We start from the raw sequence: 26,483 nt of genomic DNA, 5'->3' as shown, positions 1-26,483 counted from the left end.
TATATACACACACACACACACACATATGTATATATATATACACACACAGAGAAAGAGAGAGACAGTGAGTTAACATGTATAGCGTATATAGTTAATTTGGAGTTTCCGGTGATGTTTGGTGAGGTCCTAGTCCCAGAACCAAGTATTTAGGATATTCAGTCACAAAGCTCAGAGAACCTATAAATCTTTGGCTTCTTTCATTCCACAAGCTGCTAGGTGGCGAAAAAGATGAAGAGCTAGATTTGGGGGTCTGCAAGGCCCCAGTTCAAATGCAACCTCAGACATCTGTGAGACTCTAGGCAAGTCATCAATTGCTCTGGGCCTCCATCTGTAAATCAGGAATAGTGATAGCATCTTGGACGAGTCATTAACTTCTGCCTACTTTGGTTTCTATGAAATGGGGAAAAGAATAGCCCCCACCTGCCAGGGTTGTCATGGAGACAAAACGGGAGATGCTGTTTGCCAAACACTCTGCAAACCTTATAGTGCTATCTATATAAACGTTAGCAATTATTCATTTCTTGATCTTCAACCACATTTTCTAACGTGGATTTCATTGTCCTTTGCTAGGCCCCACTTAGCATGGAAGTCACCTAGTTTCAAGCTGCACACTGCCTTCATTTTTGGAATCTTGTCGAGTTCTTCACAGAATTTCTCTGTTGCTTAAACTTCTGCAGTGAGGTTGTTGCCTAAGTTGTCATTTATCTTCATGGTGGTGTGTCTGGTTATACTCACCGTGAACGGTTCGAGGGAAGATGACCAAATTTCCCCGGGAAGGATGTTTGTTTCCCATGGCCTTGGAATTGCACAATGAACCCAACCCCACAATCTCTTTTCTCAGTTTCTCTAAGGAGCAAGTTGTAGGCTGTCAATCCCGAAATGATGGGTATTTATGAAATGCCTGCTGTGTGCAAAGTACTGCGCTATGCACTGGAATATATCCAAAGTTTAGAGGTAAAAACATAGTTCTTGCTTTCGTGGGGTGGTCTAGGGAGGTAGCATGATACAACATGAATGATGGTGATGCTATCACAACAGAAGGTTGTTCCAGAGCCTTCAAGACCACAGGGTCGTCCTCCATGCCATGAAGAGAACAGAGTAGGGCTGACCTGCTCCACAACTAAATTAACACATGGTATCAGTCAGTGAAACTACTTCCTCATACGTAGCCTTTTCTAGAGCATAACATTGGCATTTCACTGTCTTGGAAGAAGGAATTTTCTCTTATGAAGGCAGGTAAGGCAGTTTGTGCTGATATGTTTAAATGACCACTCCATCCAAGATCCCAAATGACAAACTTCCTAGTTCAAAAAGAAAAGACAAATAAGGCATCTCTGCCATTAAGATCATGGCCATCTCTGGGGATGGAGGACCAAAAATGATGATAGCTTAGATGTCCATAGTGCTTTACTGTTTACAACGCACTTTCCATGCAACACCCTATTGAGATGAGTAGTATAAATTGTTCCATTTTACAGATAAGGAAACTGAGTCTTGGTAAAGTTAATTGACTTTCTGACAGACAGAAAGCCAGCAAGAGGGGAAGCTGAGACAAGAATCTATGTTCTGACTTCAAGTTCAAGTACTCCGAGAACTACTCTATACTGTCAAGACCTAAAACAGATTTTTACCCTTAAGTGGAACTAAAAAAAAGACAACAGAGAAAAGGACTCTCTGTTATAAGCATGCCCTAAGTTATACCTCATAAGTCAAATTATGAGTTTTTTATAAGTTAAAAATAAGACCTTCTTCTCTTCAAACAAGAGTGTTTTCTAGATGTTTTCTTAGTAATTACCATAAAATTTCCATTAAGCAATGAAGGGAAAGATTTAGCCATTAATATTCCCAAGACACGGGAGGGGAAGAGGGAAGTGAGAAGAGATATGGAAGGAGAAAAAAAGGAAAGCAAAGTTACACAATTCCCCATTTAAATATCTAAGCCCCATGTTGGTCACTCTTACCTGCTAAGTCTTTTTTCTCATTTGTGGCTCTCAGATTTCTATTTCTCCATTAAGGCCCAGCTCAAATGCCATCTCTAATCTTCTGCCTACACCCCCGCAGCTCAAAGCAACCTCTTCCTCCACTGAACTCCCTATGGCCCAATACTTTATATCCCCATATATTTTTTAAAAAAACTTTCCTTAAAATACCTATGCATTTAACCTTGTGTTGTAGTATGTAATCATTACTGTATTTGTCATATTCTTGAGCTTTTTTGTGTCATAGACTTTGATCTTCTGGGGAAACCTACGGACCCCTACTCAGAATATGTTTATTGCCTCCATTCCTAAATGAAGGAAATGCTAAATTTTAGTTAGAGGTAAATGAAAATTAAATAGCCCTCAAGTGTAGCTTTAAATTTATTGATTCTAATTAATTAATTAATTCTATTAAAATTAATTTTCTTCTAGTTTTACTGCCACTTCCCTAGTTTAGGCTCTCCTCCCCTTCTGTCCAGGTAACCACAAAAGTGTCTTGGCTAGTCTCCCCAACCTCCAAACTATCCCCTCCACAAGTTCCTCTTCATACCAGCCCAAGTTTAATGTCTTTATGGTACAGTATATTCTCTCTGCAAAAACTTTTTTGAGTGCATTGCAACTGTGTACCCAACCAGTCCATACTCTTCCACTGTTCATTTAAGGCCCTTTTCAATCCATCTCTAACTAGTGGTATTCTAGTAAATGTGGAGGTGGAGGAGGGGAAAGAGGAGGAGAAGAAAGAGAAGTAGGAGGAGGAAAAGAAGGAGAAGTAGGAGGAGGAGGAGGAGAAGGAGGAAGAGGAGAAGAAAGAGAAGGAGGAGGAAGAGAAGGAAGAGAAGAAGGAGAAGGAGGAAGAGGAAAAGGAGAAGGAGGAGGAAGAGAAAGAGTAGGAGAAGGAGAAGGAGAAGGAAAAGGAGGACAAGAAGGAAGAAAAAGAGTAGAAAAAGGAGGAGGAGAAGGAGGAAGAATAGGAGAATAAGAAGGAAGAGGAGTAGGAGGAGGAGAAGAAAGAAGAGGAAGAGGAGAAGGAGGATAAGGAAGACGAAGAGAAAGAGAAGGAGAAGGAGGAAGAGGAGAAGGAGGAGAAGGAAGAAGAGGAGAAGGAAGAGAAGGAGTAGAAAAAGGAGTAGGAGAAGGAGGAAGAGGAGGAGGAACAGGAGAATAAGAAGGAAGAAGAGGAGGAGGAGGAGAAGGAGAAAGAAGAGGAGGAAGAGAAGGAAGAGGAGGAGGAGAAGGAAGAGAAGGGAGGAGAAGGAGGAGAAGGAAGAGGAGAAGGAGGAGACGAGAAGGAAAAAGAGGAGGAGGAAGAAGAGGAGAGGAGAAGGAAGAGAAGGAGAAAGAAAAGGAGGAGGAGGAGGAAGAAGAGGAAAAGGAAGAGGAGTAGAAAAAGGAGGAGAGGGAGGAAGAGGAGGAGGAATAGGAGAATAAAAAAGGAAGAGGAGGAGAAAGAAGAGGAAGAGGAAGAGGAGGAGGAGAAGAGGAGGAGAAGGAGAAGAGGAAGAGGAGAAGGAAAATGAGGAGGAGAAGGAGGAGAAGGAAGAGGAGGAGGAGAAGGAAGAGGAGGAGGAGGAGGAGAAGGAAGAGGAGGAGGAGAAGGAAGACAGAGTAGGAAAAGAAGGAGGAGGAGGAGAAGGAATAGGAGAATATGGAGAAGGAGGAGTTCATTTTACAGATGAGGAAACTGAGGCAAACAGGGTTAAGTGACTTGCCCAGAGTCACACAGCTAATAAATGTCTGAGGCCACATTTGAACTCATCTTTCGGACTCCAGTCCTGGCACTCTGCCCACTAAGCCACCTAGCTGCCCACTGATATCTTAGGGGAGTGAAAACTAGAGTTGAGGGGGAGGGAGAAGAGTGAATGTGAAATGTGAAAGCAAGGAAAGACAATGATCCCAAAGGTCAGGGCTTAGAAATGGGGCTGATGACCAACAATGGAAAGGAGAACCTGATTAATTTTGTCAAGTTAATTGAGAAAGATTTACTTCTTATCACGTTTTCCCACTGACTAGCGAGAGCTTCCCCAGAGTCCACTATCATTTGACCCACATTCTCAGCTTGCACCCTGGAGGTTTCACCAGCCACTGTGCATAAACCTCAGATCAGAGACCCCACCCTGGAAGACAGATCCTTTCAGCTTCAGAACTCTCACCACCGGGGTTCAGTATTCGTGGGTGCCTCATCTGACCTACTGTATCAGGAGACCCTATTTTTGATTCCCTTTACTCTCTAACTTCTCAACAGCTGCTCTGCTGAGTACCCTACAACATCCTTTCCCTCCCACCATTCTAGTTCTTGTGCTACTAGCTATGTGACCCTGGGGGCAAGTCACTTAACCTCCATTTGCCTCAGTTTCTTCAACTGTAAAACAGACGAAAAACAGCACCAATCTCCCAAGGCTGTTGTGAGGATCAAATGAGATAATATTTGTAAGGTGCTTGGCACATAGTAGGTACAATATAAATGCTTATTCCCTTTCCTCCCCCTAATTATAGATGAGGTCCACAGAGGATAAGCTGCTTATTCAAGATCACATAAGCTAAGAAGGAGCAGAATCAGGGACAGAACCATAGAGTTCCAACAGATGGAAGGGACCTTGGAGGTCATCACCCCTCTCATTTTACAAGATGGGGAAAATGAGGCCCAAAGAAGTTAGGCCTCTTGCCCAAAGTCACACAGGTAATAAACTGCAGAGCTAGGATTTAAAAACATGTTCTCTGATTGCAAAAAAGCCATGTTCTTTCCCTGTACCATCCTTCTCTTTCCACTACTTCACAAAATTCCTATCTATTATTATAAGATGAGTTATATCAAGGCTGTCCAACCTTAGGTTTTTATTGAAACAATAGACAATATATTTTAATTTGCCATTTTAGGGAGAACTCTGCGGTAGCTCAGATTCGTTTACTAAAGCATTTATGTAAATTTCTATGCTTGTAGGCCGGTGCATTTTGTACAGCCCTGAGTTATATTGTCTGTTTAATCTAAGTGGGGCTCTAATCAAAGTTTATGAGCGCACACGAGGGAAAAAAATGGAGAAAGGCTGTGAATTCAGAGGAATGATCCTTAGAGAGGGGAGATCTTGGTCCTTTCTTTCTTTTCTAAAAAGCTCTGGGAGATGGAAGGGTTAAGTTAATCAGGGTCTGCAGTCTAAGGGTTGCCCCTGAAGAGTTAACCATCACTGGCTTACTTATGATAGCTGATATTTATATAGAGCTTTAAGGCTTGCAAAGCCCTTTACAAATATCGTCTCATTTGATCCTCACAACAACTCTAGGAGGTAGGTGCCATTATTATCCCCATTTTACAGATAAGGAAACCGAGGCAGACAACGATGAAATGACTTGTCTATGGTCACACAGCCGGGAAGTGTCTGAGGCTGGATTTGAACTACAGATCCATTGCTGTACTACCCTGAGCCAACAAGATGCTCAGAGTTGGAAATGGCTCAGACACCATCAGGGGCAGCTGGGTGGCACAATGCATCAAGTGCCGGGGCCCAGAGGGCAGGAAGACTTCATCTTCCTGAATTCCAATCGAGCCTCAGATACTTCCTAGCTGTGTGACCCTGGGCAAGTCACTTAACCTGTTTGCCTCAGTTTCCTCACCTGTAAAATGAGCTGCAGAAGGAAATGGGAAGCCACCGCAGTATCTTTGCCAAGAAAACCCCCAATGGGGTCACCAAGAGTCAGACACAACAGTGGGCTTCTAGCTAGAATGCCTCTACAATATTCCTGACAAGCGGCCAGCCTGGCCCAGCTCAAAGACCTCCGGGGAGGGGCATCCATCGCTTCTCCAGGTAGATTACACTACTTTGTTCTTGGTACTTACTATATGCCACCCAGTTAAGATATAAAATAATGAAAATGTAACTTTTCTCTGAGTGGTTAATTGGACAACAATGGGTCTCTGTAGATATTTCCTTTCTTGAATTCTTTCATTTGAAACTGAAATTTGCCAAGTGCCGTGAAACAGCCTCCTGATAGGGTGTGTGACGATTTCTCTCCTGCTAAAGTTCTACTTTATTACTATTTAGGAAATTGAAAGCGTGACCACATTATCTACTCTGTGTTCCCTAGCAGCCACTCCACTAAAGTAAATAGTTCTATTTGCTGTGATTACAACACATCAAAACAACCAGGTCTCACAGATGTTTCTTTATGTTGTAGCAGTAGGGCATGGCACGATTTAGGGTGGAGGGTTTGGCTCAGCCAGCCTTCCAAGAATGTGGATGGGCGGCGGAGAGCAAGGGTTATAAGAAAGGGGAAGCACAGCCCAACCAGCTTTGTAAAACTGACACAAGATAGTTTTTTTTTTAATTTACAGACATGATACAGTATACAAAAATATTGTCCATTGTTAGTTATTTCTTCCCAGCGGACTTCACTCCTATCTCCCCTTGACTGCTAATACTCAATCCTCCCTCCTCCACTTCCTGCCTTTATTTATCTGTGTAAATGTTGTATTTCCTTCCTGGCCTCCTTTGTTCCAGTAGAACATAAGTTCCTTGAGGACAAGGATTGTTTTATTTCTTGTCCTGCACACAGTAGGTCCTTTCCAACTCTGAGATTCTTGGATTCTGTAAATGCTTCCTGAATTCAATTGTTTCTGGGAAATGAGGCACTTTAAATAATGTAACCACCAAAAATCTCATTAGACTTGTTGTTCAGTCACATTAGACTCTTCCAGACTGTAGCACACCAATGCTGTCTATGGGTTTTCTTGGTAAAGATACTGGAATGATTTGCCATTTCTTTTTCCAGCGGATTATGGTAAACAGGTTAAGTGACTTGCCCAGGGTCACATAGCTAGTAAGTGCCTGAGGCTGGATTTAAACTCAGATCTTTCTGACTCCAGGCCCGGTGTTCTATACACTGAAGAAACACAAGTTAAGTTACCTGCCCAAGGCCACATTAAATATCTGAGGCTGGATTTAAAACTCAGATCTGACTCCAGCCCAGTACTCTATCCACTGAGGCATCTAGCTGCCCCTCTCATTAGACTAACTATCCTAAAGATGGAAAACTATAGAGCCAACTAACATTGCCTCTGGGTGGTTTTTTGTAAATACCATCCTTAATTTTTAAAAACTGTAAATGTTATTCTCTTCTCAAAAAACTTTCAACTTCTTACAGAATAAAATCTAAATTTTAGCCTGGCATTCAAGGCCTCCCACAATCTCACAGCAGCCTACTTTTTCAACCTTATTTCACATGACTCTCCTCCAGAAAGTCTATGCCACCTGTCCCCTGTACATATATCACATTCACACGTCCAAAGTTTTCTCACCTTCTTCACATTTGATCGTCTCATTCTCCATTCACAGAATATTCATGTCTCCGTGGAGTGCAGTGGAGTGGAAAGTGTACTGAACTGTGAGTAAGAAGACCCAGGTTTGAGTAAAACCAGGACACGGCATTTGTACTGCCTGGGAAAACTTTAAAATTGTGCCCTGTTAGAGGTTTGAGTCTATCCTCAGAACCTAGCAGGCAAGCATGATGCTTGCCACACAGGTGGTGCTTAATAAATGCTCTATAAATGACTGAAATAGGAAAAAAAAATCTTCACATCAAATATCTCTGATAAAATCTATATAGATACAGAGGATATAGATCTCAATCTCTTTTGCTCTCTCAGATATGCAAATATATATGGAATTTATATACAAGACCAAAGTCTATTACCTAATAAATAAATAATAGCCAACATTTACATGGAATTTGCTTTAAGGTTTGTAAAGCATTTGACATATATTATCTCAATTCATCAAAGTTTTCAAATGACTTGCAAGCCATCAACACAACCCTATGAAAAAAAATTGCTCCGAATCACTAATCAAAGAAATTCACATTAAAGTAACTTGGCGGTTTCACTTCACATCCACCAATTTTTGCAAAGGTGATAAAGGTCAGAAATAGCAAAGCCTGAGGAGGGGTGAGAAGGCGGGCCCCCTAACATACTGCTGGCAGAATAAAGATTCAATTGGTGAACTAGGAAATGAAGACACAACAGTCACCACTTAGAGGTGGTCACTCCTCTGTTCACATATATTTAACTAAGGCTACCTACAGCTGTGTCCTCATTAGCAAGAACAATGAATAAGAATAATTAATCCCCAGAAGTGGTCGGGTGTATTCCAATTTGTACTATTTGAAGTTATAATTATATGTAAAATAGGGTAATTGGTTCCAGCCCAATGGAAATAAGCAGTATGAATTCATAGCATGGTATACACTTCAGGGGATCCATCATTTACTAGGATCAAGACTTACACCAAGATGTACAGGCACAAACAGGTTGATGACCCACCGCCAATACAGCATCCATTTTAGCAACCGAAGACAGATGTTTTCCAACAATGACGTAGCAGATAATGCAGATGACCGAACACAAGGTGTTAGGGGCCCACCGTCAAGCTCTGCTTGGCTTCTTTTGCATTTCTCTCACTGTAAGTCACCATTAGGTTCTAGTCTTAACTGTTCCTAACTAGCTAAAGCAATTCACCACTTCTCTGGGTCCTGAGGTGACTTTGTCAAATGTGAAATGAAAATGGGTGTGTGTGTGTGTGTGTGTGTGTGTGTGTGTGTGTGTGTGAGAGTGTGAGAGAGTGAGAGAGAGAGAGAGAGTTAGAGAGAGAGAAACAGAGAGAAAGAGACAGAGGGGGAGGAGGGGAGAGAGAGAGGGAGGGAGGGAGAGAGAGAGAGACAGAGAGAAAGAGACAGAGGGGGAGGAGGGGAGAGAGAGAGTGGGAGGGAGGGAGAGAGAGAGAGACAGAGAGAAAGAGACAGAGGGGGAGGAGGGGAGAGAGAGGGAGGGAGAAGGAGGAAGGGAGGAAGGGAGGGAGGGAGGGGGAGAGAAAGAGAGAGAGTGAGAGTGAGAGAGAGAGAGAGAGAGAGAGAGAGAGAGAGAGAGAGAACGAGAATTCCTAAGCTCTTTTCTGGCTCTAATATTCTATGATCTGCTACCAAAGTGCTGCTAACTGAGATGATAGGAAGAAATGGTGCCCACCCCTTTACTTTGCCCAACTTTGTCTCTCCCTTCCCCACTTCTTTTTTTGGGGGGAGACAGCAGCTTCACTGCAGGTGGCAGAAGCCTGAGGAAGCCTGAGAGTTAGAAGAAGGAGCTATCTGATATCCACAGCCAGATAGCTGATCTTGTCCATTTCTTTACCCCGCCTACCTTACTCAAGAGGCCCTGAGCCAGAGAGGCCAGAGAATTATGACAACTATATTTCAATTACAAATCAATCACTTGGCCTGAAACACGCATATCTTTGTTTCCGAGCAAAGTGGCTTTTTGAGACTTTGCCTTTTGTAATACTTTAAAAATTCCACTTAAAACCCATTTTAAAAACAAGCATTTGCTAGCATCTTTCCTTTCTCCCCACCCCTTTTCTTTTCCTCTACCAAGATGTTCATTATGCTGAATAAATAATGGGGCCAAGGAGTACAAGGCACTTCGTGGTCTTGTCCAATTCTCCAACTCCTCAGTGTCCTGGTGAATTTTATTAATCCTTTTCTGTTGATGTAATGTAAAAGTGAACTTTGTTCTAAGTATACCCTAGGCCTTTAAATGAGGGGTAGAGTGGAGCCTTTCCATGCGCTCACATAATTACGTCTTAAGTCCTAAACTGTTGCCTTTTGCACATGGGGCTTTGCATGCTCTTGTCTCTTCAGTGTCTAAATGAGCAGCAGTCAACCCCAAGCCACACTAATGACAACCCTGTTAAATATAAACTAGCGTGCAATTACTCTAGTTGCAAACAAAGAAAACTAGGAAACCCCCAAGTTTGTGGAGGCTTTAAAAAACCCAACAAAATAGAAATAGCAACTCCAAGCAGAGTTGGGGGGGCAGGGAAGCGAGAGGTTTTAGAAAGGATTTCATGTTAGAGCACCACTGCATACAAAACCAATCAATCAGTAAACATTTGCTGTGTGCAGGCACAGCACTAAGCTGATGATTTCTGAACCCCAGGAACAAAGAGGTTTGAAATAAAGAAGAGGGGTCAGCAGTAGAATGAATAGGGGTGTCACTGCAGTAAATAAGGAGCTAACAGGGAGGAAAAGGGGAAGGTAGATTTTTGAAAGTTCCTTTCCTAAACTGTAAATTCCGTTCAGATCTATGCCAACGTGTAATGATAACAGCCAGTATATTTTACAATTCACAAAGTATTGCATGCATTATCTTGTTTGATCCTCAGGACAACCCCTTGAGACAGGTGCTATTATTATGGCCATTTTACAGATGGGGAAACTGAGGCAGTGATAAGTTAAGGCACTTGTCCAAAGTCACAAAGCTATTCAACAAAGTTTGAGACAGAATTCAACCTCAGGTCTTCCTGACTCCAAGTCCAATGCTAAATCCACTGTCACCATGCCTGTGACAGATTAGGAGGCAGCCTTAAGTCTCCACAGCTCAGGAAGGGGACCCCAGAAGGTACCTTCTAGCCCTAAAGTTCTATGATTGATGAACCAGCAGTCCCAGGTCTCGCTTGGACATCTGGAAGGCAAACAACAAGTTTAAACAATTAAATCTTTTGGTTATGTCTGGACACAGCTGGCAGAGTTTGAGGAGAGAACCCTTCCAGCTTCCAAGCTTGCCTAGCCAAGGATGCTAGGCTGGGAGGAATCTCTGCTGGCTTCCCACCTCTCCAGCTCCAGCTTTGTAATGTTAATAGAACAGGAAGATCTTCCCCGACCATTAATAGGCCTGTGTGACCTGCTTTGAGCTCTGGCCCAGCCCACAGCTGTGATACATGCTGAGTCACAGAGCCCATATGGGCAGGAGCTCCCTTGGAGGGGCTTGCTTGGAGGAAGGCTTTCACACCTTTTGCTAATTTCTAATTAGCTACTGAGTCATAAGGGTTGTGATGCCTTTTGCCTCTAAGAAGTGTACACACACACACACACACACACACACACACACATTCTGAGTGGGTATTTTGCTTTAGGGGTTCGCTTATGAGAAGGATCTTTTGATTCCCTGGTCAAGACTCTGAGTAGCAATATATTCAGAGCTCCCCGACTCCTCAGATGCAAAGGCTCTCTCAATCCAGTGGTGTATGTAAAGCGTATAGCAATATTGCTTTGGTTCAGGCAGTTTAGAGCCCTCTCTGTTGGTCTTTATGCCAATTTCTCTGCTTGTACCTTTTCTCTGTACTTTCTCCACATTCAGGTTGCTGACTTTTCCCCTGAACTAGCGAATGTAATTAAAGAAGATTGTTGACCCCTTAAAAAGCCATCTTTCCTAGTAAAGCAGATCAAAGAACTTGTGCTAGCAGGCCATCCTGGGTATGCTAGGGTGCTTGCAATTACAAGCCTTACTCAGTGAATCACAAAATGCAAGCGTGTCCCTGATGCAGCGGAAAGAACCCTGAATTTAGAGGCAAAGTGAGAGACAACAGAAAGAACCCTGGATACGAAAAGAGGCAAAGTGAGACGCCGGATTAGAATCCAGGCTCTATTATGTGCTACCTCTAAATGTCCCTTCCCAGCAATAAAGTTCTGACTCTATATGGATCCCAGACCCGCATGGTACACCTAACCCACTAACCATTTAATATGTGCAAGGCATAGTGCCAAGGGCTGAGTATAGAAAAGCAAAATGAAAACTGGTCCCTGCCCTCAAGGAGTTTACATTTTAAACAAATCACGACAAAATACCTATCAAAGCAAACCCATAGGCCCGGGGCAGCTGGGTGTTGCAGAGGATTAAATGCCAGGCCTGAAGTCAGGCAGACCTGGGTTCAAATCCAGGCTCAGACACTTAATAGCTATGTGACCCTGGGCAAGTCACTTAACCCTGTCTGCCTCAGTTTCTTCATTAGGAAAATGAGCTGGAGAAGGAAATGGCAAACCACCCAAGTATCTTGTCAAGAAAACCCCAAAAACAGGTCAAAAAGAGTGGGCACATCTGAACAACAGCAACAAATACACAGCCCAGCTGAGCCTCCCAGCTGGTCTAGAGGAAATGAGTCAGAGAATCTGCTCCTTACTACCTGTGTGAACTGAGACAAGTTATGCCCCATTTCTGGGCCTCAGTTTCCTTATCTGTGAAACTGGAGGAGGGCAGGCCAGAGTCTAGACCAGTGGACTAACAACCTCCTTTCTCTAAATTCTGTGAGCCTGGACCAGCCCTATCCAAGCTGCCTCCTGCGGCCAAAGTGCGGCCTGCCTGCTCTTTGTACCGCTTCCAGAGCAAGCTACGTTGATATTGCCAGGCAGATCCCCAGGCCTGACATTCTTGGAATTGGCTTTATTCCTGACAACTGTGAAGAGGGGAGGGTGAGGTCCTTCAACCAGCCTGGGAGAGCAAATAGGAGAGTTGGTTAGCTAAGCCACTACAGAGGGTTGATTTTATCTGATTAACCCATAATTACCTACTGTCATGAAGCACAGAGCAGGGTCCTATGGCAGAAGCACAGAGCTGGCAACAGTCCCTGAGCTGGGCAAGTTCTGGAATAATAGGGTGTGTGTGTGTGTGTGTGTGTGTGTGTGTGTGTGTGTGTGTGTGTGTGAGAGAGAGAGAGAGAGAGAGTCAGAGAGAGTGACACAGTAAGAGAGAGACAGAGGGAGAGAGAGAGAGAGAGAGAGAGAGAGAGAGAGAGAGAGAGAGTGTGCGTGTGTGCGCGTGCCATTGTGAGCTAGGTGCTGTGGGCTAGCTCAGAGCGGAGACACTTTCACGTAAGGAAGGAGGAAGCTCCCAAAGGCTCGATGGGACAATCTTCCCCTATTACAAGGAGATCAATCTGGGGATACCTTGCCTATCCCTTACTCTACCCCCCATTTTTATTTACTGCAAAGACATCATAATAGCCAACATTTATACAGTGCTTTAAGGTTTACAAATCACTTTATATATCTAACCCAGGACTCAAGTCTGACTTTTTTACATAAGATTCTCATTGGGGGAGAGTAACTATTCAATACTGTACTTGAGGCTCTGCTTACACATAAAATGTATTAACAGTTAGCCTTTGCACGGCACTTTAAGGTTTCCAACGTGCTGTACAAATGTAATCTCCTCTGATCCTTGCAACACTCCTATGAGATAGGTGGTGTTATTATCCCCATTTAACAGACCAGGGATCTGAGTCAAGCAGTGGTTAAGTGACTCGCCCAGGGTCACACAGCTAGTATACAAAGCTGAATCCAAACTCAGGTCTTCCTCACTCCAGGTCCAACTTTCTAGCCACAGAACCTAAATATATTCTCATTTGAGTATGATAAATTGGACTTAAAAGTAATAAACACTTATTGGGCACCTAGTATGTACACTGTGGTAGAAAATGCAAGGTATAAAAAGCTGAATAAAATAATCCTTAAGGAATTTACATAATTGGGAAGACAAAACCTACACTTACAACAGTAGAGAACGTGCTAAGGGCCACATAAATGTAATGGGGTACAAAGGTAGGCCAGGGTGATCACAAAAGACTTCCCTGCTGTCTCTGTAACTGTGCCATCTCCTCCCTCATGAGTCTGCCCCACCTTGGCCACAAGCCCCCCGAGGGTCCAGGTAGCTTCCTTGTGAAATGGGGAGCCCCATCCAGTCCAACAAGCTATGAAGCCTGTGTAAAGAGGAGACATGCCAGCTTGAAGAAGAATGACTCCCATTTATGCATCCCTGGAAACCGTGGGTGAGGGTCACGGAGATTCAAGCAGATTGCTCAGTGTCGCTCAGCAGGGCAGGTAGTGACGGAGCCGGCCCTACATCTCAGTTGCCCTAATTCCCAGTTCGGGGTTCTCCCACCAAAGCTAACTCAAAGGGCAATGTGAAATGATCTGACCTGCCAGTCTGTTCTGATGGCCTCCTACCCTGCAGCCCTCTCTCAACATAAGAGTTTTCTGGGGGTGGGGGTGGGAAAAGGGGTACCATCTATGGAACAAACATCCCTTGTAGAATTGTGATGGTACCCTCAGATAAAACAGGGGCAATAAGAAATCAGCTCAGCAGGCCCCCTCCTCCCTAGGAAGAAGAGGGCGAAAGGTCAGGGCAGCTTCCTGATGTATTTCCCCTTGGGCACTCTTATGAGATTAGGGCACCATGGGGACTCTGTGAATGAAAGGGTGAGATGGTAAATATGACGCTGAAATATTTATGGGGAAGAGGGAGGAAAAGCAGTTATCAAATACTGTGAAAAGGTTTTCTTTTGTTTTTACTTGGCTCTCTGAAAGCAGAATGACCACTCTGGTTCCTCCAGTTCAAAGTGACTAAACAAGAGATTATGTTTACTTTACTTCTGAGGAGCTCAAAGTCCCTTAAGGGCCTCAGATCCTTTAGAGATCCAAAAAATGAGCAGGTAGAATGAGAAGTGGAACTCAGAAGCCAGGAAACCCTGGCAGACGTCTGGTTCCTGCCTCCATGAGACTAGGCCTAAATCATTTTATCTTCTCTGGGCCTCAGTTTCCTCGTCTTCAAAATGGGGATAACACCGGTAGTACCCACTTCACAAGTCTGTTTTAAGAACTACTGGTCTAGAGCTGAAGGGACCTAAGATCCCACACGGTCCAACGTCCTCATTTTATGGCTAAGGAACCTGTGAGCCAGAGTGGCGTTGACTTACCCAGTATCACATCACACGTAGGAGATAGCTCACACCCAGACTCCAGAGACGGCACTTTTTCTACCATCCCTGAAGATGAAGAGCTACTCTAGAGTCAACTGTTTATATTTATAACAGATACACAAAGAGGTTTGGCTTCTTAGTCATTGTCAAACATTAAGGAAACAGCAAAGTTAGAAAAGAAAGCCAATTCTCCCAACTCATTTTCTTTCATAAATTCTGCCCCGCCCACAGCCTGCAAGTTTATATGCCTTAAAGACACAACAAAATCCACCTGTAAGACGCCCCCAGTATTTCCACCTAGAGAATCCATAATGAAAAAGATAAAATTCTAGAGACAGAAGGGGCTTTAGGAAGTGTGTGGCACAACCCCCTCATTTTATAGATGAGTTAAGATTCATAAGGGGCAGGGAACCTGTAGCCTTGAGGCCACTTGTGGCCTTCTAGGTCCTTGGGTGTGTGTGGCCTTTTGACTGAGTCCAAGTTTTACAGAACAAGTCCTTTTATTAAGGGGATTTGTTCTGTGAAGTCTGGATTCAGTCAAAGGGCAGCACTTGAGGGCCAAGAGGGCCATATGTGGCCTTCAGGCTGCAGGTTCCCCATCCCTGGTTTAGTTCACTTGCCCAAGGTCACACAGCAAAGCCAGGATGAAAATTCAAGTCTTCTGATTCCTAATCCAATGTCCAATCATTATAACAGGCTGGCACCCATCTAATGGGCAGACCTTTAACTGAAGAAGGAACTAGGGCAAAATTAGCCGAAACAGTAATGGTGAACTAGAAGGCAGCATTTTTATATTTTACAACACTGGGAACATTTCCAAAAACGTGTCTTTGCATTGTCTTTCTCAGCATGGTAGGCATCCTCTAGAATTGAATGCAGACTCTGCCCTGTTCTGGCCCAACAATATAACAGAAGGTGATCTGTACTGAACCAAATTGGCTTGAACAGAGGCAGTGGGTGCCATGTAAACTGTAGGTACTAGAGTGACCGAGAGCAATCACCAGCTGTTGCTTTGTTGTTTAGTCATTTCAGTCACATCCTACTCTTCATGACTGCATTTAAGGTTTTCTTGGCAGAGATACCAGAATGGTTTGCCATTTCCTTCTCTAGCTCATTTTGCAGATGAAGAAACTGAGGCAGGCAGAGGTTAAGTGACTTGCCCAGGGTCACATAGCTAGTAAGTGTCCGAAGCCAGATTTGAACTCAGGTCTTCCTGACTCCAGGCCTGGTGCTCTATCCACTGAGCCACCCAACTGCCCACCAGCTATTGCTACTAATCATATTTAAAACACAAACACACATACCCTCCCATAACATCTCTGAAAATCACCTGAGCCATTTACTCTCTCATTGTCTCCTAACAATCTTCCAAATACGATGGGCATATGTGCACGTCCCAGTCGTCCCAGGTCAGAAGAAGGCATCCACGCTGGCTTTCCACCTCGGGTGTTCTAATCTACATAGAGAATCACAAAATCTAAGCCTTACTGGTCCTTAAAACCCAATCAGTGCCAGGCTTCCAGATCAGCAAAACTCAAACTCTAGATACCACGGAGACTTGCAAATAAGCTAGAACGAAGTGGAGACAGGCAAAGGGGAGTGATGTTGGAGAAGCTTGCTAAATGCCCTCCAAGCCCCCTCTCCCCCACCACACATGAATGTGAAAAATTCAACAGGAATTAAAAACCAGAGTTTTTTTAAAGAGGCTTTGAAAACAGAGGTTTGAAAAATAGAACACAGCAAAAGAATAGAGAAGAGAGAATAGTAACTGCATCAGCATGGTAGACGGCTGACCTCAACGCAGAGAGAATGATGAACAGGCATTTGCCAACAATCAAAAAATGTTTATTGAGCATGTCTGGTGTCCAAGACACAGGGCTAGTTCCATGGCCTTGCCAAGGAAACGTGCCTTTCCTCTAGCAAAGGATGTGTACAAAATGGCAATTGGGACACCTGCTCTGAGCATGGCCCAGAGCTAAGAGTGCAGGTGCAGTGGTGCTTTCAGAGGTGGCAACTGGATGAAAATATAATTGGCTAACATTTAACAAAATAAATAAAAATATAACAGAACATAGATAATGTTAATATGTGGTTTTCTAAGTCATTATGAGGCTACAAGAATCCTTGTGTAAGATTTAGCAGCCCCATTTCTATTCTCTGACAGCACTGAACAGAATTATCTGAGTAGAGGGAAAAAAATAAGCCTTGTACAAAGTCCGGCTGCCTGGCCCCCCAAAGTGAGACAATAAATCTTCATGGGAAAATAGAAAGGTGAAATCATTATCCCCCAAAGGGGGGGAAATGCTTTGACTTTAAATTTCCTAACCATATCAAAGATAAGAGAAAAATGTGTACTAGAAGCATCAAAAATGATTATAATTGCCCAAATCCCTGACTTCATTTTGTATGTGGGAGGAAAATTTGAAAAGATTCTTACAAGGCCAGTAGGAAGAAAACAATATTTTTCCAACTGGTCATCTGCTTGGCCTTGCTGCTCTAAAGGTTCACCCTGAAAAACAGTGTGAGTGATACCAATGTACCATCTCTTGCAGGGGCCTTCTGCTATCTATCCGATTTTCCCATGACATATCCCAGGGTAGTAAGCCTAACAATGATTATGATGGGTATTAGAAGATCAAGAAAGGCTCTTCAGCAAAAGTATAGCTATATAACCCGGAACAGCCATCTGCCCCCTCCTCATCCACCCACCCTGGGGCCTCCTTCTCCCACTGGCCAGTTCCTCCTGGGGCCTTCATTTGGTGGAGTGAGCCAGGCTAGCCAACCTTTCTTTCCCCTCATGGCTCTGCTTCTGACTTTCTGGACCTCAATACCATGCCCCTGTAAGGCTACTTCTCCTTCCCATCCCCTTCAGCTCTATCTGGTATGTCATCTTCCTCTATCAGATTAGAGCGGTTTGAGGACAGGGACTGCCTTTCTCTTTTGGTTGTATTTGTATCCTCAGTCCATAGCGCACACTTAGTAAATGCTTCTTCCCCTGCCTTAATAGCAAGATCTCTTGGTCTTTAAAAATATGATTACAGTTTTTTTTTTAAATTTATACACAACTTTTCAAAATTACAGCTATTAAGTAGAAAAAAGTAAAATGGAATACCCTGGAGAAAAAAAGATCAATATTTTTTAAATCTGACAGATTACCAGTCTTAGAATCTGGGGCAAGTGGATTTACCTGCCCTTCCTTTATTTATTCAAGCTGATGACAAGTGTTATCAATATACTGTTCATAAGACACAAAAGTCTAACAAAGTTCTATGTCAGGGTATTCCTCTATTGGCTCAGTCTCCCCATACTCCACCTGAAAGAGACCCATGTAAACCTGCTGGGGCAATTCAAGTTTATTAGGTTCTATGAGGTCAAGGAACTCTGCTAATCTAGTTCCTGAAAAAAAAAAACCCAACAAAAAACCTCGAATCACAGGATTTTATCCAAGAAAAGTCCCCTGTCCCATTCAATTCAACTGAATTCTGCCAAAGACAGACAGACAGACTAGCACAGTGGAGACAAACCATCCCTGACACATCATACTGACACTCACTCCAGCAAAGTCAATTAACTTCTTAGTGCTCTAGGTGCCTCTCTCCAAGACTGTAAGGAGAGGAAATACTCAGGTGTAATGGCCAACGAAGTTTATCACCAACAAGTTTCCCACACCAAGGAAAACTGCCAATGCTGTCTCTACCCGGGTCCAGTCCTGATGCCTTTCAGTTATTAGGATGAGATTTCAGAACAACATGCTAGATATGGCCTGTGTAAAAGCATAAGAAGACAGCTTCATGTGACCTCTGAGACAACCAAGTCACCTCACATTCACTCGTTCATCTTATCTCAAAAAATTCAGGAGAAAAACTAATAGATAAACATAGATATAAATGTATATGTGTATGTATATCCATACACACATATACATATACACACCCATACACACATAAAAAATTTAAGACCAGTGACTTGGTCCTAAGGAAACCTTACTTTGGGTTACAAGGATAAATATGCAGGAAGATCATTATTACTTCCAGACTAAAATTTGCAAGGGTGAAAACATGAGGCAAATAATTTCTTCTAAAGAAATGTGACTTCTTGCTGGTGCCTGTAGCTTTAAGCACTTGAAATTCATCCACTTCTATCAGGAGAAACAAGATAACCTCTCTAGCCTGACACAGTAGTTTGGGACAGCAGGGTCTTTAGAATGCCTGTCATTACCCTATCTATTGCCTCACATAGTTTGCAGTCATTATCAGGTCAAGTGGTGACGTCTGAGCTGCCAAGAAACCGCTGAGTGTGCACTTCTCTCCCATAAATGAACATGTTCAACTCAGATTGCACTCATGCAGCTAATGGGGAGATTCGTGTTCTAAGAAGGAATTTCTAAGAGGGATCTCTCCCTCACTAATTCATGATCGCATCGGGAAGGCTGCCTGGTTTTACTCTTTAGTTTTTAGGTAAATCAGACACTTCAATCACACCCTGAGTTCTCTCTGAGCTCAAAAACAGAGCCTTATAGTATGAGAATGATCCCTCTCAACTGATTGATTCCATCCATCTGAAAATAAACTATAACATGAAAAAAATTCTGTGCAAGCTCTGTTTGTTTTTTCCCATTTTGCAGGCTGGGTCAGATGGGTTAATTTTTTGGTAGGCTGCCTTCCTACCTGGGTCAGAATGATACCGCAAAAGAAATGGCTTTCAGGCCCCCTTTTGGGTAGCCGGGACAAAAGGCTGTATCTGTGTCCATTCAACTCAAGCAGAGTTTTGGCAAAGTAACACCTCCTCCTCCCATGGCTTGGGATTCTGAGTGGCAATGGTTGGTACAGAAGACCCATTACTCTACAGAAACAGGTTAGAAGGGCATTCAGATATGATTGGCAGCCCAGCCAACTCCTTGATCATAAAAGGTGGCAGCTCCTTCCAGTCTTCTACCAGTATTCCCTTCCCATTTCATCTCCTCACTTCCACCACCATGTGCCAAAAACCAAGATGCGCAAGGCTCTACATGCCTCTGACATGCTTCAGTTGTTACCTAGGTAATAAACAAAGGCTCTGCGGTGCCCAACACTTTATGTTTTCACTGTAAATCCTAATGGGCTTCTAGGAATACCTTGCCACCTGAACCTATACTTGCCCAACTACTTCTACAACAAAATTTCTAGGTAAAGCCCTGAAGGGTTTTCCCACTTACCCAGGGACCATAGAAAGTATACCTACTTACCAAAGACGACTGAGAAAAACAAAAACAAATATGGGCAAATAGATAGGGGAAACCTAAGAGTCTGAACGTGACATGTGAAAGCTTCATAAACCGGGACCTCTTGGGAGAATTTCAAAGTATTTTTGCAACAAGTTTTAAATTTCCTCATACACATGCACAACGCCAGGAGGGCGGGGGTGAAGGCAGGGAGGTTTTAGGAAGCCAACTTTTGTCTGTTCCACTTCCAGCCCTGCCAAGTCTGAGAAAGTGGGGAGGGTGCCTCTCACATTCTGGACGGGTTTTCAGGAAGTTAGTGATCTCCCTCTTGTGATGGAAGATTTTGGTGCAAACTTTTTTTTTTTTAAATGAGATCATCCAACCACTCCATCCATGTTGCATGAGGGCTCATGTTCTATGTATTTGGTTCTCCTGTTATATGCATGTTTTATGCACACTCCCTCCTCCCCCCTCTTGTTTTTCCACGTGCACAGAGTTTTAGCACTTCCACCAAACGAAACAAAAAAGCAAGGATTCCACAGGGAGTGGGGAGGAGACCCAGGACTCCAGCCCAGAGAGTCAGCATGGGCTCTGTGCTCTAGGTGCAGGAGGAGGGTGTTAAAATGTGCGAGGATCCCACACGGAGTGGGGAGGAGACCCAGGACTCCAGGCCAGAGAGTGGCAGGGGATAGAGGAGGATTAAGGTGTGTGACGCCCCCCAGGTACTTACCGGGACCTCTGCAGGGGCTCGAAGGCGCCCACCTGCCCCGACTGCTCAAGACAGCAATAGTTCTGCGAGGTCTGTCTGGAGAAGGAGATGGGCAGGATTCCCTGAGTGAAGGAGTTGAGGCGGCTCCGGCTGCCGCTCCCACCCCCGGGTGTCCCGGAGCCCAAGAAAGTGGCCGCCGGCACCTGCACCGGGGCAAAGGCATCGTCTTCCTCCAACTCCTCCTCCCCTCCCTCCCCCGGCCCGTCACGCTGCTGCTGCAGCTGAGGCTGCTGGAGCGGAGGGGGAGGTGGCTGCCGGCTAGCCTGGGACTGTTCCCCCGATGCCCGGTCTGCACCCAGGGGGCTCGTGAGCCCCCGGGCACCCCCGCAGTGGGGCGCTGCTGCAGTGGGATAGCAGCCCAGCTGCTGCTGCTGCTGCAGCGCGCAGCCAGTCCCTCCAGCTGCCGCCGCCGCCGCCGGGTAGAAGCTGCCCTTGTCGGCGGCCGAGAGCAGGCTGAGCCGAGCCCGGACTCCGCCGCCGCCCGCGGCGCCGCCTGTCCCGGACTTGGCCGCCCCGCTCTCCTCGCCGCTGCCCCAGTCCTCGCTCTGCAGCAGGGGCCGCCCGTCCAAAGAGATGTTGGTGAGGAAGGAGAGGGCAGCCTGCCGGCGCCGCGGGTCCATGCGCTGCTTCCTGGGGGGTTCGGGCTGCTGCTGCTGCTGCGGGGGCTGCCTCTGCTGCTGCTGCTGCTGCCCCGCGCTCCTGCCGCTGCCCCGGGGGCTGGCGTCGGCGGGAGCGCCTCCGCCGCCGCTGCTGGTGCTCTTGCTGGTGCTGCTGCTGCCGCTACTGCTGGTGGTGGGGGTGGCGGTGGTGGCCGCTGCAGCCGCCGCCGCCGCCATTGTCTCCGTTTTCAGCGATGCCCCGATATAACGAGGAGGCGCGGAAGGGCTAAGCTAGGGAAGGACGAGCGGGGCCGGCGGCAGCAGCAGCGGCGGCGGTGGCAGCAGCAGCAGCAGCGTGCGCGGCCGCAGCTACCGCGCTCCGGCCCCCCGCGTGGCATGGCATGCGAGCCTCCCTCTGCCCCGCTCTGGCCCTGGGTGCACCGAGGGGCGGGTGGGGGGCCCTCCTCCGGGGGACTTGCGGGTGCGCTTTTTCTCTCTCCCTTAGCCGTCCTCGTCCTCCTCCTCTCTCTCTCCTCTTTCTGCCTCACTCCCTCTCTTCTCTCCTGGGCCGATGTTATTAGTATTTATAGGTGCACTCGCCCTGCGCTAACGCTACGAAGCGCTCTTTGCAATAACACAGTATCACGTGTGGGAAATGAAACCTGGGAAGAAAACAAAGCTGCAGCCAGCGACCGGCTGGGGGGGGTGGGGGTGGGAGGAGAAGGAGGAGGAAGAGGAGGAGGAGGAGAGACGGGGGGGGGGGGTTGTCTGCGCAGGGGGCGGGAAGTTTGGACAGGCTCCTCTCTCCTCCTTCTGCCTCTCTCTGCCTCTCTCTGCCTCTCTCTCTCTCTCTCTCTCTCTCTCTCTCTCTCTCTCTCTCTCTCTCTCTCTGTCTGTGTGTGTGTGTGTGTATGTGTGTCTCTCCCCCCCCCCCCGCCGCGTCTATCAGTCTCTCTTCCTCATTCCCCCTCCCCATCTCTCTCCCTCTCTGCTCCCTGTATCCCTCTCCCCCAGGTGAGAAAGAGCTTTAGGTCGACTCACAAAACGATCCCGGTGGGTTTGTCTAAGCATATATCTTAATTAGAGCTCTGTGGAGCATGAGAAAGTGTACACATAAGTAAAAATCGCTCTCTCGGTGGTATGAGAGGATTATTGGGTTAAGAGAATTGTTAAGTGATAGAATTAACTGTCAAAGATCCATTTATGCTACACTTTGCTACAGTTCTCCAAGGGGGGGGGGGAAACAGAAACATTTTTGACAGTTAAATCTCTCGACTTTGACAGATAACGGTTGGAAAGAGCACTGAATTCCGAGTCAGAGTCCAAATCCTGCCTATGCTATTGTATGCATCTGTGTGGCCCTGGGAAAGTAATTTCCTAAATCTTCATCTTCCTCATCCATAAAATGAAGAGGTTGGTCTCTAAAGTCTCTTCCAGCTCTAAAAATTGTGAATCTATAATGTGGCAAATGTGGCAATTAAGCATCGATGACTGCCATTTAGGCAATTGAATCACACTGCCCCCTCACCCCTTTTTAATCTTATGATCTGTTTCCCTGTTTGTGAAAGGTTGGATAATAGTCTCATCAAGGCCTTAGTGATGGAGCTGTTAGATAAGTGCATATCTTAGAGATGCATAATACTCAAACCAAAGACTGAGTTCATTTGCAAATTCCCATTGAATGAAAAATTAGTATTTTTCATATCTCTGGAGCCAAGGCCCCGGAACAGAATAATCCTTGGGGCCTCTTTACAGCCTGCTAATGTTCCTTTCTCCCTTCTTTAAGGACTGACATAAAATACTCTCCGAACCTTTCCAGAAACTGTTACCTCTCTCAAGTGAAGTGTCTATGGTTATAGAAATATATACCAGAGTTGGGGCTTGAATCTGTGTCTCCTAGCACCAAATCTAGTTTCCCTCACCACCGAACCACGCTGTTTCTTTTCTCCTTTCTTTTACATAGTTGCTTTTCTCATAGAATTCTGTGAGATAGATGGGTAGCTTAAATATTATCATCTCCAATTTATGGAAGAAGAAACTGATTCAAAGGTGAAGTGAGTGAATCAGAGTCACAGTGTTGGTGTCAGAGGCAAAAGCAATAAAGCTACTTTTTGCCCCTGAATTCATTCATTCACTTGGTTCATTATTTGTGTTTCCTGATTGTAAACTCCTTTGCTAGTCGTAAACACTGCTGGAGGAATACAAGTAGCATAGAATCCAGTTCATGGCCTCTTGGGGTTTTCTTATTGAATCTTGAGTGCTCTGTCTAAAGGCAACAAACTCCACCTGATGAGGACATCATTCAGAAGTTAGTCACCTGAAGGTGTATAGTCATACTTTGGTATGATAAATGGATGACTTGGGAAAAGGCTGTCACCTGACAAGTTGCTCAGGGTCACTGGGTTGTACTTTGTGACATCCAAGAAACCTCACTATACTTTTCTTAGAAACAAAGTGTTTTGAGATCAGGGATTAAATTTAATGAAAGGCTTAAATTGAGCCCTGCAGCTAATCGGTCACTTTACATTGAAATTCCACTCCATTTCAGGTTCAGGAAAGTAAACTGAGTAATGGAGAAGGAATACACCACCGGTCCTGAAACTGGCAGCCAACAAGGAGTGTGGCTTCAAGTTACATTTGCCAAAGACAAACAGTACATTCCACATGGCACATCTAGGGTCACGGGTTGTAGACAAATAAAAGACAATGCTTTTTTTAAAACAAATTTTGCCAACTTTTTTATGCTTAAAAAGAAAACCAAAACAATATGGAAAGTCAAGTATTTTTCCCTTGCTTAAGCAGCCTGACTTAACAGCCAGATCCCATGCACTGGTGACTGTGATCTGTGCAATTTAGTTAGGAATTCAATTACTCTGCTTAAGTAACTACCTTGAAAATTTCAAGGTGCTTATTACAGCTAACTTAATTTACATGACCACTGGCCATCAAATGCAAGGTCACAGAATTACTAAGTGAATGAATTTAACTCTTATTAGTCTCCAGCTTACCAGTTTCCATTTTTATTTAAACATCTGTTTCATTTGTCCACACTGATAGGTACTGAAGGATGTTTCTGGGGGTAAAGTGATAGAGGGAAGAGGTTCTTTTAGTCAGAAAAATGGTTGGGGGGAAATTTTAAATATACCACTGTATTTGTCCTAAATTCAATTCTTTATTTGTATCTCAATTTGACTTTTTTAAAATCTCAGTTTGGTTTCATATTGATTCAGTCAATAAATGACTGAGTATCTAGGGCACATAACAGATATGCCATACCACTGTCCCAGGCTGTAGGTGTCATTTTTTAAGTGTATAAGAGGGTGAACCCTGGAATCTTAATATCTGATTAAGTGCACAAATTATTGGTATAGATGATAACTATGAGGAGTTCAGAAAAGAGAGACTTTCAGGAGTAGCTAGAACAGTAGGAAAAGGCAGTAGGGAGGTATAGTGGGGCTTGTGTTTAGAAGGATAATTGGAATTTGACAATGTATAGATCAGGGGCTCTTAACCTTTTTGGAGGGTCATGGATCCCTTAGGCAGTCTGGTGAAGTCTGTGGACCCCTTCTCAGAATAATATTCTGAAATGCATAAAATACGGTGGATTATAAAGGAAATTAATCATATTGAAATATAGTTATCAAAATATTTTAGAAAACAGGTTTACAGACTCCAGATTAAGAACTTCTGGTTCGAAGGACAGGAAAAGACACATTAGGAAGGCAAAATAGCATAGTCCTGGTGGGTCATTTGCAAAGAGAAATGTAATTTGAATCTAACTTCTACAGATCTTTCTGGCTGCCTTTTTTGTTTTTAACCAGACTTGTTTTCTGTACTGTGCTATCCCTTGTGTCCAACCCAAGAAAACATTTTGATGATTTTAACTCACTTGACTGGCAAAATGGGAGGGGGGATAGGGGAGGTGGAGTACAAAATGGATTGACTTTCTTTTTTTGACTAATAACTGACTTGACAGACTAAAGAGTCAAGGGATCAAACTCAGAAAACCTAAGGAAACTTTTGAAGGCAAGAGGCTCACACACATTCAAAGTTAGCTTTAAAAAAAAAACAACCCTAAAATGCAGAGAATTGCACTTTAAAAGGACAGGAGCCGGTCAGTCATGGCACAGCAGATAGAGTTCTGGGTCTGGAGTCAGGAAGACCTGAGTTCAAATGTAACTTCAGACACTTACTAGCTGTGTGACCCTGGGTAAGTCACTTAACCCTGTTTGCCTCAGTTTCCTCATTTGTAAAATGAGCTGGAGAAAGAAATGATAAACTACTCCAATATCTCTACCAAGAAAACCCCAAATTGGGTCATGAAGAGTCAGAAAAGCCTGAAAATGACTGAAGACACAATAAATATTAATAATGCCTACTATGTTCCAGGTACTATGTTAATCACTGGGTATAGAAAGAAAGGCAAAAGAAAGTCCCTGATCTCAAGGGACTCACAGTCTAACGGGGGAGAAAACATGCAAAGTAGCATTTCAGTAGCATCCAACTCTTCGTGACCCCATTTGTGTTTTCTTGGCAAAGATACTGGAGTGGTTTGCCATTTCCTTCTCTAGTACCAAATATACACAGGCTAAATGGGAGGTAATCAACAGAAAGAAAGCACTAGCCTTGAGGGGGAAGGCTTCTTTTAGAGGCACAAAGAATATGAACAGTCAGTGTTGGTCCATATTAGCCGATAATTTCAAGTTGGGTTATATTAAACAGGTTGTTTGGCTGCTGTTGGTAGATCAGAAGCTTTCGTTTCAATTCAAAGAAGTGGGGAGTGGAAAGGTTAGCCTAGATCGACCTAGTCATGGAATGGTAAAGCTAGAAGGCATCTGGTCCATCCCCTCATTTTACAGATGACAAGGCCATATATTGTTGATAGGAAGTCACGAGGCTGATGAGTAGAAAAAATCAGGACTGGGGACTGCCCCTCCAGACTCCTACTCTATCTGCTCTCTAGGTCATACATACTCGGTCTCTTGTCACTCACCACATCTAAGCAGACCTAATTCCTTCAGGTTTCTAAGTTCCATTGAAAAAAGGAAGCAAGAGATGGCACATTTTGGCCACTAAGAAGTTCTTTAGTTGAATTGTTGTTGTGTTTGTCCTTCGTTCTCGAAGAGGACCATGGCATCAGGGAAATTATAACATGACTTGCAGTTGACTTTGATTTGAGTGAGGGAGGGCTGCGCAAGGTCACCAGCTTCACTTTCTCCTCCAGAGCCATCTGGGTTCAGTGACCTGATATTCACCAGGAAGACTGGAGTTGGCCCAGGATGCAATGGGAGACCCTGGCCCTTTCAAGTTAAGGCCTTTTCTTGTACTCGATTAGGGTAAGGGGCGATGCCCATTCAGTGAATAGGCATC

The 26,483-nt window shown here is 44.5% G+C and overlaps 1 protein-coding gene across 1 annotated transcript in view; it reads right to left on the bottom strand.

Moving 5' to 3' along the window:
* CABLES1 (Cdk5 and Abl enzyme substrate 1) overlaps positions 1 to 21,416 on the bottom strand; it is a 160,002-nt gene extending 138,586 nt beyond the window's left edge. The window contains exon 1 of the mRNA XM_036743767.1: positions 20,476 to 21,416. Coding sequence (XP_036599662.1) covers positions 20,476 to 21,350 — 875 coding nt within the window. The 5' untranslated portion in view covers positions 21,351 to 21,416. The remainder of the gene's footprint in view (positions 1 to 20,475) is intronic.
* Between the last annotated feature and the right edge of the window lie 5,067 nt (positions 21,417 to 26,483).

This window comes from Trichosurus vulpecula, chromosome 1 (assembly GCF_011100635.1).
Source record: "Trichosurus vulpecula isolate mTriVul1 chromosome 1, mTriVul1.pri, whole genome shotgun sequence".
NCBI lineage: Eukaryota > Metazoa > Chordata > Mammalia > Diprotodontia > Phalangeridae > Trichosurus > Trichosurus vulpecula.
Note: the sequence above shows the minus strand (reverse complement) of the source record. Positions and strands in the feature narration are given on the sequence as shown.